Source organism: Papio anubis, chromosome X, assembly GCF_008728515.1.
Source record: "Papio anubis isolate 15944 chromosome X, Panubis1.0, whole genome shotgun sequence".
Taxonomy (NCBI): Eukaryota; Metazoa; Chordata; class Mammalia; order Primates; family Cercopithecidae; genus Papio; species Papio anubis.
The window spans coordinates 35438075-35455362 of NC_044996.1; the positions used below are offsets into that span (position 1 = coordinate 35438075).

Below are 17288 nucleotides of genomic sequence, written 5' to 3' on the forward strand. Positions count from 1 at the left end.
AGATTCCCTGACTCTTGCCACAATCTGTCTTCAAGACCTTCTAATCGATAACCAAAATAGTATAAATCATTTTCTCTTTAGCAGGTCTCTGTACCATTTCTCTTTACTCTCAATACATCCAACTCTCATTTCTAAATTAATCTTCCTCAAATACTCGTTACATTAGACCACCTCCTGCCAAGATTTTTTCGATGTCTCCCCATAGCCTATGACAGTGGTTCTCAACCAGGGGCCATTTTGTCCCCAACAGATTTGGCAATGTCTGGAAACGGTTTCGGTGGTCACAACCAGGGGGTGATACTGACATCTAGTGGTCAGAGGCTAGCAATGCTGCTAAATATCCTATAACGCACACACAGACCCTCATGGACAAAGAATTATTCTACCCCAAAATGTCAATAGTGCCAAGATTGAGAAATCCTGGCCTAGAGTATTAAGACCAAGTTATTTCAGACCTAACTGGCATTTTCAGCCTAAACAATCATCACTGTTCTCTACAAGGCCAAACTGGTATCTCTGGTTTCTTCACTGTTCTTGAATATATCATTTACTTTCCTACCTTTGTGTCTGTTCATAGTTTTTAGCCAAATCCTGGCCACTCTTTCAAGGCAAGTACAAATCACCACTTCAGGGAAACCATTCATTTTCTCATTCGACAAAGGGAAAACAAATGAACTCCCGATAGCCAAGCACACCAAAAACAAAAGTAAACCCAAACAAATAAAGGCCATGGTTTCTACCATCAAGTTGTTTGCAGTGTACAGGGGATAAAGACATGGAACTAAATAACTGCAATATCAACAGTAAATACCATGATCATGGGATATACAAAATTCACAAAGAAGCCACTGAGTGTGCAACTGGGTAGGGAATGTCTGGTAAGGCCTTAGAGATGGGAAAGGGTGAATGATAAATAGAATAGTGCCAGGTAGAAAAGAGAGATGGGCATTCCCTGCTACCAGTAGCGGTCCTCTGTAATTTATTCTCAACATGACAGCCAGAGTGTTCTTTTTGAAATGCAAATTAGACATTGCCATCTTTCTGTTGTTAAAAACAAAGCAAAACAAACTACTGCGAACAAAGAGCTGTCATAAGCTTCCATGCCTACGACATACCCTGCCTGTCCCTCCAAACCCATCACTTGCCATCCTCCCCCAACAATGCACACTGTACTATAGCTACATGGTCTTTTCTTTTATTTTTCTGTCCTTCAAACATGCTGATGTAAGGTGTTTACATGGCTTTACCCCCTAAGGTTGTCTTCCTCTCATCCTTTCAGCTTGAAATGCCATTTCCCCCAGTAGGCCTTCCCTGACAACTCTATGTAGAGTGTACTTCCGGTCATGTTGGATCCCATTAACCTGCTCTTTTCTTCATGGCACTCGCTTATAATCTCTCTACCACAACTGGAAAAGGTATGCTGCCTAAACTGTTCCCCATTCAATTCATAGCATCCAGAACGATGTGTGGCCCATACTACACGATCAATAAATATTTGGTGACTTACTGAATAAATGAATAAAATAATAAACTAGGCCGAGCCTGCAATCCCAGCACTTCGGGAGGCTGAGGTAGGCGGATTACTTGAGCTCAGGAGTTCGAGACCAGCCTGGCCAACATGGTGAAACCCCGTCTCCACTAAAAATACAAAAATTAGCCAGGTATGGTGGTGCATGTCTGTAGTCCCAGCTACTCGGGAGGCTGAGGCAGGAGAACAGCTTGAACCCGGGAGGCAGAGGTTGCAGTGAGCTGAGTTTGCACCATTGCACTCCAGCCTGGGCAACAGAGTGAGACTCTGTCTTCCCCTTCCCCCCAAAAAAAGACAGGAGCCCTCTAGTCTACAGTAGTTCCTCAGTTCACCAAACCCTCAGCACTTGTACACCGTATCACATACTGGACATTTCATCATATATTGCTTTGAACTATTAATTGTATTATTGACAGACTGTCATTTAACTTATGTGTGTCCTGTCTCTTCAGTTAGACTATAAGTTCCCCTATGGACAATAACCCTAAATTATTCTTCTCTGTAAGCCTCAAAGAACTAGGAAAATACTAAATATATAAGAAGAGCTCAAAAAGTGGATGGTAAATGAATTCTTGAAACAATGTCATTTATAGGAACAACAGATAGCAAGGTGTAGTAGAAAGAACATGGGACTCGTCATAGTCTCACCCCAGTTCTGCTACTAACCAGTTGAATGACTACAGGCAAGTCACCTCTACTTGGGCCCCAGCTTCCTCATCTGTTAAAAAAAAAAAACAAAAAAAAAGCCTTGACTGGACGTGGTTGCTCACACCTGTAATGCCAGCACTTTAGGAGGCCCAGATGGGCAGATTACCTGAGGTGAGGAGTTCAAGACCAGCCTGGCCAACATGGCGAAACCCCATCTCTACCAAAAATACAAAAAAAAAAAAAATTAGCTGGGCATGGTGGCGGGCGCCTATAGTCCCAGCTACTCAGGAGGCTGAGGCAGGAGAATCACTTTAACCCAGGAGGCGGAGGTTGCAGTGAGCTGAGATTGCACCACTGCACTCCAGCCTGGGCGACAGAGCGAGACTCTGTCTCAAAAAAAGAAAGAAAGAAGAAAAAAAATCTTGAGAATCCTTTTCCGCACTAAGGTTATATAGAGGAGCTTGGCTATTTCTGAAATCACAAGGTATTTCATTGACTGCCACTAGAGGGAGAGTGTAGGTCACATAAATATCAGAAATTTCACATCTTCAAAAAAACAAATACGAGCGCTTTTCCATTTTAAGAATACCCGTATATATGAAAATGATGTTCTTTTCCATTCCACTTGATCAAAACTTTTATAAAACTTTCCCATGTGAAGAACAAGCATTAACAAAGCATTCATACATATTGAGGTACTAGACATTTACCTGAGGAAAGGATTTAAAAGTTAGATGATTATCATACCTTTTTTTTTTTTTTTTTTTTGAGACAGGGTCTTGCTCTGTGGCCCAGGCTGGAGTGCAGTGGCATGATCACAGCTTACTGGGGACTCAACCTCCCAGGCTCAAACATCCTCCCACGTCAGCCTCCCAAGTAGCTGGGATTACAGACATGTGCCACTATGCCTGGCTAATTTTTGTATTTTTTTGTAGAGATGGGTTTCACCATGTTGATCAGGCTGGTCTCGAACTCCTGGGTTCAAGCAACCTGCCTGCCTGGGCCTCCCAAGGTGCTGGGATTACAGGCATGAGCCATTGTACCTGGCCTATAATACTTCTTAATGATGGTTAAGAACATATAGCCATATAGCCACCACTTACTGACTGTCTCCCTTCTACTCTTCCAACAGTGTGTTTTCTATATGGTAAGCAGAATGACACCTTAAAAACCAAAGTCACATCATGTCACACCTCTGTCCAAAGCTCCATAAGGCTTCCTATCTCACTCAGAGTGAATTCAAACTCCTCGCCATGGCTTATGAGGCCTTACTTGACAAGCTCCCAGCAACCTCCCCAAGGTAATGTCCTATCACTCTGTGTCCCAGCCACACTGGGATTCTTGCTGTTCCCCGAACACATCAAGCCAAGCCCTGGGGGCCTTTGTACTTTCTGTTCCCAGCTCTCCCCGAGATATCCACATGGCTGGCACTCATTTCCTTTAGGTCTCTGTTCAAATGTGCCTTTACTAGAGAGATTTTCTCTGGCCACTTTAAAACAGGGACCCCTTGTAAATCTCTGCTCCCCTTCATTGTGCTGGTTTTCTTTATAACAGTTATTACCATATGAGATGACGTATATATTTATTCACTTATGTGTTTACTGTCTGTCTCAACAAGTGAGCTCTTTGACAATAGGGATATTATTTGTTTTCTTCACTTAAATTTCCAATGCTTAAAATGATGCCTGGCCCATAGGAAGCACTAAAGGAATAAGTGTGGCATGAATGATTACTATCTGGCAGATGCTCTAATCTTTTTTTTTTTTAAACAAACAAACAAACAAAAAAGCAGAATCTCGCTCCGTCACCCAGGCTGGCGCGATCTCAGCTCACTGCAACCTCCGCCGGCCTTCTCAGGTTCAAGTGATTCTCCTGCCTCAGCCTCCTGAGAAGCTGGGATTACAGGTACCTGCCACCACGTCTGGCTGATTTTTGTATTCTTAGCAGACACGGGGTTTCACCATGATGGCCAGGCTGGTCTTGAACTCCTGAGCTCAAGCAATCTCCCTGCCTCGGCCTCCCAAAGTGCTGGGATTACAGGTGTGAGGCACCATGCCCAGCCCCATTATCTAATTTAAGTCTCACAACCATCCTACAAGATGGGCACTATTGTTATCCCCACATGACATATGAAGAAACAAAGGCTCAGAGAAGTAACTTGGTCATGGTCAGTTACAGAGCTAGTAAGTGACATCTGGGATACAAGCTCAGTTTATTATTCCAGAACCCATATATTTGATCTCATCTCATATGACCTCTCTGAAAGAAATGAACATTTTTGTTCCTGAGTATATCATTAAGTAACAGCATATGTCCAAAGGTAAATCCTAAAGATGTGTGATTTAAAATAAAATTTCCTCAGACTTGCTATAGCTATCTTATTAAAGGAACAATTAAAAAAAGAGAGCCACTGTCAGGCAAATTATGACATGCACTGTAGTCCTAGCACACAGGCAAAAAACCACGTGTTAGGTCCTCTATACATGTGGTAAGACACAATATTCCAACATGCATAAAATATGTGTCTTTCGTTAGCCAGCCCCTTTCTTAGTCTATCACCCGTGGACACAAGAACCATTTCACATTTCATTCCAAGCCAAAGTGATTCCATTCCTCTGGCCCTTTCCCCCACAGCATCCTCCACCTTTATTGGGCAGTCAGCAGGAAGACAAAGGGCCTGAAAAATCAATTTATGGACCCGAAATAAACATTTTCATGAGAGTTTCAAAAATATGATGCTGCGCTGTTGCTATTACATTTTCTTCCTAATGTCGCCACTCTGCTGTCTGGTTCTAAACAGCCACATGATGGAAAAATACATAATAGAAAGTATTCTCTTGAGGAAATACAGCCAAAAATATTTTAAACTGTCTGTTTGCTTTTTTTTCCCCACACCAAAATGTGGCAACAGAAAGATAAGAAAAACAAATCTTTCGCAGAAAGCTGCTGTTCATTTACCTTTAAATATTTAATGAGCTCCCCTGGAACTTCTTTCGAGCCTGACTGAATCAGCTGGCAATGATGGAAGAATTTGTGCACATGCAGATCCTGGAACACAGATGGAAACAGCCATATGAAATTTGATTCATTATCCTCAAATGCAAGCTCTCTACCTTTCCCTCCTGCTGTATCTTGCAGACCTACTTATCCGGTATTTTAATGCCCGGGCTCAGCAGCTCTTGACCACCACACAAAGCAGCAAAACCAGGTAAATCTGGCATGTACATAAGCACATGGGGTAGGCCACCATTTTATTATTTATTTATTTTTTTTTTGAGATGGAGTCTCGCTCTGTCGCCCAGGCTGGAGTGCAGTGGCGCGATCTCAGCTCACTGCAAGCTCCGCCTCCCGGGTTCACGCCATTCTCCTGACTCAGCCTCTCGAGTAGCTGGGACTACAGGCACCTGCCACCACGCCCGGCTAATTTTTTTTTTAAATATTTTTAGTAGAGACGGGGTTTCACTGTGTTAGCCAAGATGGTCTCGATCTCCTGACCTCATGATCCGCCCGCCTCGGCCTCCCATAGTGCTGGGATTACAGGCGTGAGCCACCGTGCCTGGCCGGTAGGCCACCATTTATGCCCAACTAGCTAAACATTCATTTGATTCCGACTTTGACTAGTGTGTTCTATGAAGTTGGGCTGCTTCTCCATTTTAATGAAATAAGCAGAAATAAAAGGTCTGAACTGAAAAATATACAGATAAATAAATAATAAAGATCTGAACTGATAAAGAAAAGATAGCAGCAGGAAGTTAGCAGAACAATAGTCTCAGGCATTCAATACCCAAATTTGCCATGGCACTTCACTGGCAAGGGAGTCCAACTGTCCTATGTGGAATCCATATATACTGATTTTGTAGACAGCATGGACTACATCAGGAACTAGAATAACGAAATGTGTGTTTTGACCTGATTCCCCTGACTACTACTCTGTGACCTTGGGTAAGTCACCTAACCTGCCTGAGCCTCAGTTTCCTCACCTATAAAATGGAGATGATGGCTTTCACATTCCTTTCAGAGTTCAATGAGGCTCAAATCAGTTAATGAAAATAAAAAGATAGTGTAATTTGAGAGAACTGTAATATTTGAGACAGAATGACTTTTTTTTTTTTCAAAGAGACAGGGTCTTACTCTGTCTTCCAGGCAGGAGTGCAGTGGCGGAATCACAGTTCACTGCAGCTTTGAACTTCTGAGCTCAAGCAATCCTCCTGCCTTAGCCTCCCAAAGTACTGGGATTATAGGCATGAGCCACTGCACCTGGCCAGATGTTATTATTAATGAGAAAATCTTGCAGGTCACATCTTCTCTAAGGCTGTAGGAATCAAATGTGGTCTATTTTAATCAAACAAACTCAAGTATAAAAATTGACAAAATTCAAACGACGCAACTTACTTGAGTGTAAATGGTAGATTCTAAGTGGCTTTTAATCTTCAGCAAAGGCTTTGCACCATCTACCCATTTAATATCCACGTTACATTGCTGTGAACAGAAAATTGAGTTTCTGTAACATAACAATGGATAGATGAACAACATATAATATCTTTATGCATTTAAACATTTTTTCAGAAATGAATGTATTAATTTCATACCAAGAGATTATTGGAGAAAATACCCTACCTTTAGAATAAATATATCATAAATCATTTTAAATTTCCAATCCTTTGCAGACTGATATTTTCATAAATTACAGTAAAATGAATTACTTAAATATTTTTTAATATTATGCACAAAATCTGAGCCCCACTAAAAAATCGTTATTAAAATCAACAGACATAAAATTACTTTGTCAAACTGCTACAAATTCTAAACATGCACATTTCATGTTTATTTTTGTTGTGGACCCGCACCGGCCCTCAGACCTCACTTTGAGTAACATTGTATTAAACAATCGAGACCAACAGAATTCTATTTTTTGCACATTTAATCATGATTACTTCAACAAATGCAGTATTTTCCTACCCTTCTTGATTCCGCATCATTCAGATTCAAGTAGCCTGGGGGAAGATTGGCGGAAACTGGCAGCTGCTGCTCAAATGTGATGATTCTACCATCTTTCAGCAAAGGTACCCAGGCAAACCCAACTGCCAAGATGATAACCAACCGTGAGAAAGGAAATAACAAATGCAATCAGTAGGGGGCAGGGCAGGGTGGTGATGTCTCCAGGGATCTATGTGTGGGAGTTCAGGTGCTGGGCAACTGAGTACTAGGGAAGGAACCATGGGTTTGGATGAACTCTCAATCCCAGCCTGACCACTAACAAGTTATGTACTCTATTTCCTTGACCATAAAAACGGGAATAACAACACAAGAATCTTTTTGATCTTTTCATCTACAAGAATTATTGAGAAACCAAAGTGAGATTACATGAAAACACTTTAAAACTCTGTAAGTGCATCAATATCATTGTCTTTATGCTTTGGGAAATATTTTTGGTAGATTTATTTTTAAAAGGCTCAGATAGTTCTCATCCATTCTTACACTAAGAGTACAGAGTCTCATGGCTGAGACTATTTCAGATAACAATCACATGTTCCAGAATTTCTTATGGCAACCCTAGGGTAAGGAACTGGAAAATGAAGGTCACAAAGTCACGGTTACACTCCATATTTATACAAGGCAGTAGGCATAAATCATTTAGTTAGGCAGAGTTTTCCTGATTACAGAAGGAAGAGGTGTAGGTGGAGGTAGGAGAATGCAGCCAGGGAATAGTGTTTATGACTTGAATCTATCAAGAGACTTGAATCTATCAAGAGATTTTCCCCAATCTCTACATTTCTTAACAGTTCTCCCCAAAAGAGCCTTTTGGCTTTCAATTAGAAAACTCATCATGTTCTAGCTAAAAAAGCCAGAGCCATCTGTGTTGCTCAAGTTGAGTGGTGTCAGTATTTCCATTATAGAGATCACTCTGGGATTCAAGTGTTTATAACTCAGCTGTAAAAAAGCTTGCTCTGGACTGAGTTTTGGCATATGACAGAGGGTATTGGCTGGAGAACATTTTTTAAAGCCACTGCTTTCTGATTCTTTAAAATTCTTTGTGTGACTGTGTGTGTGTGTGTGTGTGTGTGATTCTGTGAACACAGAAGTCAACACAAATCTGGTTAGAATGTTTTCATTTATGTGTTTAATTTGGCAAATGCTTTAATTCTTAAAAGGAGACTAAAACATTGCTTCTTTAAGTAGACTAAATGGCTTTCTCAGACTCCGAAATGTGCCTGATGGGCATCTTTACTAGTTCAACTACACAAATGGTTTACCCAGACCTTTTCTTTTATAAAAGGCAGAGGAAAGTAACATGAGCAGAAGAACCATTAGAAATGACTCTGTCAAAGTAGTTAAACTAAAAATTTGATGAATGAAAAAAAAGATTTCCAGCCCTGAAAATAGGAAAATGAAAGGAAAATCTATTTCTTGTTCTTATGCAACATTTTAAAATAGAAATTTTTATTGAGACCTCACATTCAGATATACCATACAATTCATTTATTTAAAGTGTACATATAGTGGTTTTTAGTATATTTGCAAAGTTGTATCTCCATGACCACCACTTAATTCCAGAAATTTTCATCACCCCCAAAATAAATCCCATAGCCCTTAGAAGTCACTCCCCATTTCCCTCTTCTCCCAGACCCTGGCAACTGATAGTCTACTTTCTGTCTCTGTGGGACTGCTTAGGCAACATTTTTGTACTGTAAATGAATCAGAGCACAACCAAGCATGTCCCCTATTCAAAACTCATAGAGAGCACTCGGAAGCTGTAAAGGCACAATGTCAAGCACACCATCTGGCTCAAAGGTGGGAAGTCACTTAAAGAATGGACAGTTCAAAGTGATGAGTGGCTCACAGAATAACCATTTCATGCTCCACTGAGCATCTTGTCCACCTCTGTCTAGGATTTGGATAACGAATCGGTAATTTAGCTTTCAGGATGTACACATGGTCATGGGTTCTTATCATTCTGCTAGTTTTCTTCTCAATCCTCAAAGCCCCTACCCTGAACTAACTGCAATTTCTATGGGGATGAAGAACAGATCCACACTACCTGCAAAGGGAACTCCCTCATTTTCAGTTCTACTGCCTGCTAGGTATCACTCCAATGTCTCACTAGCATCTAAAACTCAACTGATGTTGTCCCAAACCTGCCATCCCTACCCATAGTTTTGCTACTGGCAATGCCTTCTTTCCAACCACCCAGTTTTGAAACTTCATTGCTAACTAAATCATCTCTCTAATAGCCAATCACTTACCAGGTCCAATATGTTCTTCTTCTGCACTTCCCTTTCTCTCTGCCCACCCCGCACCCACCCCACTACTGCCATAGTGCGACCTCTTCCTTACCTGGACCTTTGAAATAACCCTCTAACTGGTTTTCCTTTCTTCCTCTTCCTGCTCCTACTTGCCTTGCCCATTATACTGCTGCCTGATTGGTTTTCCTGAAAAACAGCTCTAATGTTTAAAGCTCTCCAATAATTCCATTGTGGTGATGGAATAAAATCAAATCTATAGCCTGGTATTCAAGGCTTTCCAAAATCTGATGCCTCCTGTTCAACCTGACATCCTATGATCCCCCTCCTAGCACCCTGTGCTCCAGGCTTAGTGAACTACTTGTGGTTTCCTGTCCATGCTCCTTGATACTCTGCCTCTGTACAAGCTGCTCCTTCACCTCATAATCCCCGCCATCTGCCATCGCCGCATTACGGAACCCCACCAACCCCACCCTCACCGATGCGCGTGGAGTTTTCTGATTTCAGCTTACTGCCCTCTCCACTATGCTGGCGCACGCTTTTCTCATTAACTGTATTATTGAACCCAACCCTTTAAGGCCTCACTCAAACACCATCTCATGTTTCTGATTCTCAGCCACTCGTCTCCCTTCCACCAGCTGAATAACTCGCTTGAGTTCACGCACTCATTTTAACACCACTTTCTATCTTGTATTATAATTGTTTACGCAGGACTCATTTCCCTTACTAGATCATATCCTCACTGAAGATGAGATCTGTGTTTGATTCTCTACTATATTCTCCAAAGTGCCTACTACAGTATCTTGTACATAATACAGTTTGAGTATGCCTTATCTGAAACTTTTAGGAACAGAAGTATTTCAAATTTCTGATTTTTTCAGATTTTGGAATATTTGCATTATACCAGTTGAGTATCTCAAATCCAAAAATTCAGAATATGAAATGTTCCAATGAGCATTTCCTTTGGAGATCTTGCCGGTGCTCAAAAAGTTTCCAATTTTGGAGAATTTTGGACTTGGGGATCTGGGATGCTCAACCTGTATGCAGAAATATTTGCTGAATGAATCAATGAATAATACAGACTAGCTGGGATCTGAATCTCAGGACATGCTGATGTTCATAAAGTGCTTGTGATACAAGCTATGTTCACAAGGCCTTCTATTTCTGCTAAGGATGCTACCCATTGGTTTACCTAAAGCCTTGCTGAATGGGCCCATGACGAGAGAGCTTCACTACTGAAGCTTATTCAAGTTTGTTAAATCAGTTATCTTCTCATTAGAACTAGTCAACCCCCCACCTCCCTCTGGCTCACAGATGTCCCTGGGTCTGGGCTCACTTCCCTCTTCCTCAGTGAGCAGAACTGGAAAATTCTGGTTGCTGGGCAATTCTACATAAAAGAAATAACAAAAATACTATATCGCAATATGTGTTTCTTTTTGAGAATAGCAATATTACTTTATGTTGCTTATAGTAGTCTAAGCACATTGGCAAGCATATGGACAATGATATTTGGTAGAAATGATACTAAAATGAACATATAATATGCATTTTACCAATGAGCTTTTAAAATTAGAAATGTGCTTGATATGGTTTGGCTGTGTCCCAACCCAAATCTCAATGTGAATTGTATCTCCCAGAGTTCTCAAGTGTTGTGGGAGGGACCCAGCGGGAGGTAATTGAATCATGGGGGCCAGTCTTTCCTGTGCTATTCTCGTGATAATGAATAAGTCTCATGAGATCTGATGGGTTTATCAAGGGTTTCTGCTTTAGCTTCTTCCTCATTTTTCTCTTGCTGCTGCCAAGAAGTGCCTTTCACCTCTTGCCATGATTCTGAGGCCTCCTCAGCCATGTGGAAGTGTAAGGTTCAATTAAACCTCTTTTTCTTCACAGTCTCGGGTACGTCTTTATCAGCAGCATGAAAATGAATGAATACAGTGGTTTTTGGTCAAGGGAAGAAGTGGTCTATAGCATGATGAAAAGAGATTATATCCTGGACAATTCCATTTCAAATAACTGTAGGAGAGAGGCATTTAAAGAGTACACATACCTGGAGTTTCAACTGTGTCCTGCTTTTTGGTTGTCCCCTTTGTGTTAATTTCACAACTTACATGATAAAAAGTGAAAAGCAAATGATGTTTTTGATGTAGGTGAATGGGAAGCTCAATTTTAATCTGAAATGAAAGCAAAATTACACATGGCACTTTGTTTTCTCAAGCTGAAACTATCAGACATTTAGTTCAGTTTCATCATACTGCTCCAAAAATACTTCCTAAAGGACTGGCCAAGTGGCCAAATAGTATCATTTAAATATATTCCAAATGCTTTTCTGGTCAGTTTCAGTTTGACAGCAATATTCTGAGTTGTGAGAGTTGATTTATTACTTTTGCTGGAGAGTACAATGGATTCTCCTGGATTCAATTTTGCAGCATACTTTTCTAAAACACTAAGTCAAAACCACATCCTCACAGCCCAGGGATACTATGCAACTCAATCTGCATCAATGAATGCAACCCATTTAAAATGTACACTGAATTTGAAAGGCTACTTTTTTTCCAAGTTGTTGTTCTCTTTCGCATGAAAAAATTAAGCCATTACAAATAAATATGCAAAAAGTAACTATGGTCTTATGGTATCCACAAATTATAGTTTATAGAAATTTCTCTAGAAGAAAAACACAACTTTGCTCTTAAAGATGAAAATTATCAGCCATGACATATACATTTAGTAAAAAATTAATGGTTGTAATAAAGCATCGCAAGTAATTTTCTAATCAGATCCCAACTGAATGTTTGTAATGCCTCCTGAAAGTATGTAAGAGAGAAATTACAGATTTAAATGATTTGATGCACATGCACGTACCCACCAAGGTACACGTGCAAATACTCTCTGTCTCTCTCAGTCAATATACAGTGAATGATTGAAAAGCATGTTCATTTTTAGGCATCCTAAAAATAATGTGGGTTACTTACTACATGGTCAAGTTTTTTGTAGTGACTGATGTTGGTACACATATTTAACAACTTGGTGATGGACATCTGGTCCAATTATCATTCATACAAGGCATGGTTTTGATGTTATAACTAATGTCTGTTTTAGGTATACTTCACTACAGAACATGCCTATTCACAGCATCCAGACCATCTGGGCATGTAATGCTCTGCTGCACATAAATATGGGCATACTCCCTCCCTTGGTGGCAAAAATACAAGGCAATACTATCCCCTCCCCGTCCCCCATGAAACTAGGGACACTGGATTGAAAGAAAGTGAGCAAGGTCTAAGGCTGTGATATAAGGCTTCCATACAACAGCAGGTGGACATGGCAAAATCACCACAGCGGGGGGGATGGTTTCAGACCAAGCCAAGAATGGAGCCACGTGGACTGAGGAGCAGGGACAGTAGAGCATCTGGGCTGGGATGCCCATCCAGGTTCCATAGAGACATATAGGAATCAAAAGGAGACTACAGATTTGGATATGCCAGATACATACAGACCAGAAGTGGCTGTGACAGAGATACTAAGAGACATGCTGGGAAGCACACAGAGACGTAGACGTGGAGAAGTAGGAAGAAGGAAAGAGGGGCAGAGACAGGGTTTCAAAGGCAGAGACACAATTTGAGAGGCTGAGTCAGGAGGAAGCACAGATACTCAGAGACCCAACCATACCCCTTTTTCTGCTTTGCACCGAAGCATGCAGGCCAGCCAGTGGGATTCTGGTGGCCCAGCTGTATCACTGTCTCTCCTAGTATTTCAGTTACAGAAAGACTGCACCCTACTATGTAAAACCGTAAGGGGAAAGAGCTAGAAAGGCATTCTGAAAACCTCTTCTGAATTTCTCATTTTAAAGCTGAGGAAATGGAGACTCTGGAGGGGGAAGTGACTTGATGTTATAGAGCCCACACTGTCAAAGCTAGGAGGGCTAGAACCCTAGCTCCACTCTCGTGTTTGTCTCCTGCATTGTTACCTCAAGTCGAAGAGCCCCTTAAATTGGGGGGTAAATCTTCTACTACCATCAAAAGGCACCAAGCAGGCCAGTAGCACTCTGTTTTGTTGTAATATTTTCTGTTTTCATGGAACAAAACACTCAGGGATTGAAAGTGCAGGTAAAATGATGAAAATGATTCAAAGAGAAAAAGAATTCCAACCACTGCATTTTAAAAATGTCAGGATAATATATTTTTACCTCATCATAGAACTCTGGATTTTGATTGTGATGCGAGACAACAGCATAAGCATTTGTGGTAAAAACAGACCCTGCAGGTTTTCCATAAATACACTGCAAAAGAAGGAAACAGAGTCACCACTCCAAATGCAGGTCTGTAAATGTGATGCCATGGAACCACATATAGTTAGAGGCATCTGTCAGTACAAGGCCATGGCCAAGCCCACCTGGCAGTCACCATGAGCCTGTAAATTCCCAATCATTTACACCGTCACTCCAGACACCAAATCGGACACCATGTAACTTGGCTGTACGGATGCTTCTGAATTTCCAGCCATCAAAGAAACACAATCTCAAACTACTTGATAGTAAGGAGCTGAACAGGCCTAGTCATTTGGAAGGGAAACGCTTGCCTCAAACCAGGCCTGTAAAGCTTACTTCTCTTATGCTATTTGCATTTCTTAATATGAGAGGCTCCCCATCAACCAGTTGGCAACATTTGTTAAATGCTCTTTGTGCAGTGGGCAAGGTGAAGCATGTTTAAAAAGTTCTAGCAGACACATTCCTGGCCTAAAGGAATTAAAAAATTGAATGTGTATTAAGCTACAGACAAGCTTGCTGTTCTCTCACATTTTTAAATGTGGCACTTTATGAGCCACATTTTAAAATATCACTGGCTTTCTGTTATACCAATAAAATAAATGTAAGGCTTTCTATGGTTCCATGGAAAGATCCAATTTCATTTCTAGTGGGAGTTTTTCACTTCTATAGGCCTAATAGGCTCAAGGATGAATATGGAGTCAGCATGCCAACACACTAATTGCCTCACTCTGTTACTTTAGAGCGAGCAATCCAGGCCAGCCAAGAAATGAAATTGAAACTCCATATGAGTGAATATCCAACTCTTCTTAAATACGGTTATGAAGGCAATTTGCGAGAACTGCTGAGAAGTAACCTCAGAGTCATTGGGTCTACAAAAGGATACTGCAAGTAGGAAATACAGCAGTTGTTCCCATCTCCACTGAACAGAGAACCAGACAAAACATATAGAATTTGAGCCAGTGAATCCTTAATTTAAGTTTCTCTGTTAAAAAAAAAAAATCTCTTTTCAAAGGTGGGGGCTATTATTCAATTACTTAGTCAGGAGCATTCCAGCCTGTTTCCCTAGGTGGTTTGAGTGTAAGACCCGGCATCCATCTGTCTGATTTAGGCTCATGCAAGAGAAATGGGGAGCCAGATAAACACGTCTTGCTGGCTAGATGTTCTGACTTCTCTTTCAGGTCCCTGATTGATGGGTTACAGTTATAAAGAGTAAAAATATAAAGGCACTGTGGTGTGGCAGGTATTTAAGGATTGCTGTATCAGATAGACTGAGATTCTGCTTTTCATAGACCACAATCCAAGACTGGAGGCACTATTTGGCCAGTCATGGAGTAGAAGTCCTATCTCAGATCAAAGCAGTCATGCTGCGCTTCTGTCAGCTCAAAGCCTATTTAGGTTTCAAGGAGAAAGGAGTTTATAGTCCCTTGATGGTACCATTATAAACTATCAGGTCATAAGAAAACGACCTTGCAATTGGGCATTGAAGCAATTGCAAAATCAAAAAGGAGCAAAAGCCAAAACCTGGTATTTTTAAAGCTATATATGCTCCTACTGCATTAATATTTAAACTAAGCCTTATAGTTAATATGTAAGAGTAAAAAAGAAAGTATTACATTTGTCACTTTAGAACATTTTCTTTTTGATGTTGATACAATTAAACTTGGAGCATAAGACTACTGATTACCAAAATCTCCATCTCTACTGAAAACATACGCCTATCAATATCATAAACAAACCTTTAGAGCACTAGCGTCACTTTCATCTGAATCCCGGAATTCCACACAGACTGCAATGTTCCTTGCCTAAAATGATTAATCAGTCAAAATGAGTCACACAATTAGCAGATTATAAATAACATTTTATACTCCAAAAATGTATAGTTTACACGGTTACCTTGGCAAATGTTTTCTGGCTATCATATTTTAATTGCAAGGGATATACATACAGATGGTTTTTGTAAATAGTAAATGGATAACAATATTTTGTCATTTCTGGAACAAACTCTTCAACCTCCACAGTAATATTTTGACAATTCTTTTCAAAAGGCTTCAAGGGAACATATGAAGAAGTAATACAATCTATAGTAGGGAAAAAAAACAGGCAAAGATCATTCAGTTTAATAATCATTAACACATTCCTGCATGTATAAAAATATACATGAGTTGTATTCTCAAAGAGCGATTTAAAATATGTAACTCTTAGTAAATGACCAAAAAATCACACGACAACTTTAAGAACCCAAAAGGACAAGATCGAGTAGTCTGATGCTGATTTTAGTGGAACCCTTCATACCAGACGTGGAGTGCTATTTCGTTCTCAATGTCGAGTGATTTGCCAAATATAACACATCATAATTTTGACAAATTTAAACTCTGCAAAGAAATCCATTTCATTTTCCCTCCTGTGGCAGCAATTTAGCTTTCACTGCAAATTTTTATTGGTATCAGGGAAATAACGGTAAATTTATGCTTCCAATTAATTCATGGCAAGTCACTTTTAAAAAGTTAACTTGGTGCAGGTGCAAATTTTCACCTAAGAAATAATGGAGGCCTTTTGAAACTACAGATCTTACGATGTGTTACCAATGATAAACTCAATACTCCTGACCGTGAAAAAATACTAAGCCTCAGAGAAGTTTAGCAGCATATGTTATTGAAATTGTCACTGTAGTAAAGGTTATTCATATACTTAAGGGGCTCTAACACTGCTGGTCGTTACTGCGGAGCAGTAATGATGAAGAAGGAAGTCCCAGGGAGAGTTGGACCTGAGGATGCTGTATTTTTTGTTGGATTTGCTTTTCTGATTATTACAGTGATACATGCCTATAACAGAGCACCTGGAAGTAGAGAGTAAAGGTAGACAGGGACAGTTGCTCACTCCATTTCCCAGAGATAACTGCTGTTGAGACTTTGGCATGTTTTCTTTTAGTCTTCTTTCTATGCATATTTTATATAGTAATATGAAAATCCTACTCTATGTATAGATCTTTATCCTAATTTTTTGACATTTATCTGATGTCTCATTCCATGAGCTCTTTGTAAACACTGCTTTTAATGGCTGCAACAAAGTTTCATGGTATCAGTGTGGCGTCATTATCTTAACCACACTGACAGTGTTGGATTCTGATTGATTCCAATTTTCCTCCAATATAAGTAACACTGCAAAGAACATCTTTATGGATCCATTTCTGCCTAGATTTCAATTACTTCTTTAGGAAAAATATAATCCATTGTACACTTAGATGTTTTAAAATATAAAGTGGATGCCACACCTCTGTTTACTATCCTTTACTGACTTCTCACTGCATTTAGGATAAAATTCAATTTTTTAAGGCATTACCACAGTCAATACAATTCCTTACGTGACCTGATGCTTCCTATTTTATCTCCTATCTCCATTGTTCCTATCACATACTACACTAGAGCTATACTAGATTCCCTTCTGTTCATGCAAACCCAGCTTGGTCTCACCTCAAGGTATTTACAACGTATGTGATGCCCTCAGTCTGCAAATGTACAGTCCCAATCACCACATGCTGGCACTCTTTCTCCCTCTTCAGTTCCTGAGCTTAAGAGAGGTGTTCCCTGGCTACCCTTTTTACAGCTGC

At 40.2% G+C, this 17288-nt stretch overlaps 1 protein-coding gene across 5 annotated transcripts in view; it reads right to left on the minus strand.

Moving 5' to 3' along the window:
• Positions 1-17288, minus strand: part of DOCK11 (dedicator of cytokinesis 11) — a 189428-nt gene that overhangs the window by 80226 nt on the left and 91914 nt on the right. For all 5 annotated transcript variants that reach the window (XM_021932583.2, XM_021932581.2, XM_021932582.2 and 2 more), the window contains 7 exons: positions 15575-15759; positions 15418-15483; positions 13601-13693; positions 11465-11588; positions 7136-7257; positions 6569-6655; positions 5135-5224 (listed from right to left, as the gene is read on the minus strand). In XM_021932583.2, the coding sequence (XP_021788275.1) occupies positions 5135-5224; positions 6569-6655; positions 7136-7257; positions 11465-11588; positions 13601-13693; positions 15418-15483; positions 15575-15759 (767 nt within the window). The remainder of the gene's footprint in view (positions 1-5134; positions 5225-6568; positions 6656-7135; positions 7258-11464; positions 11589-13600; positions 13694-15417; positions 15484-15574; positions 15760-17288) is intronic.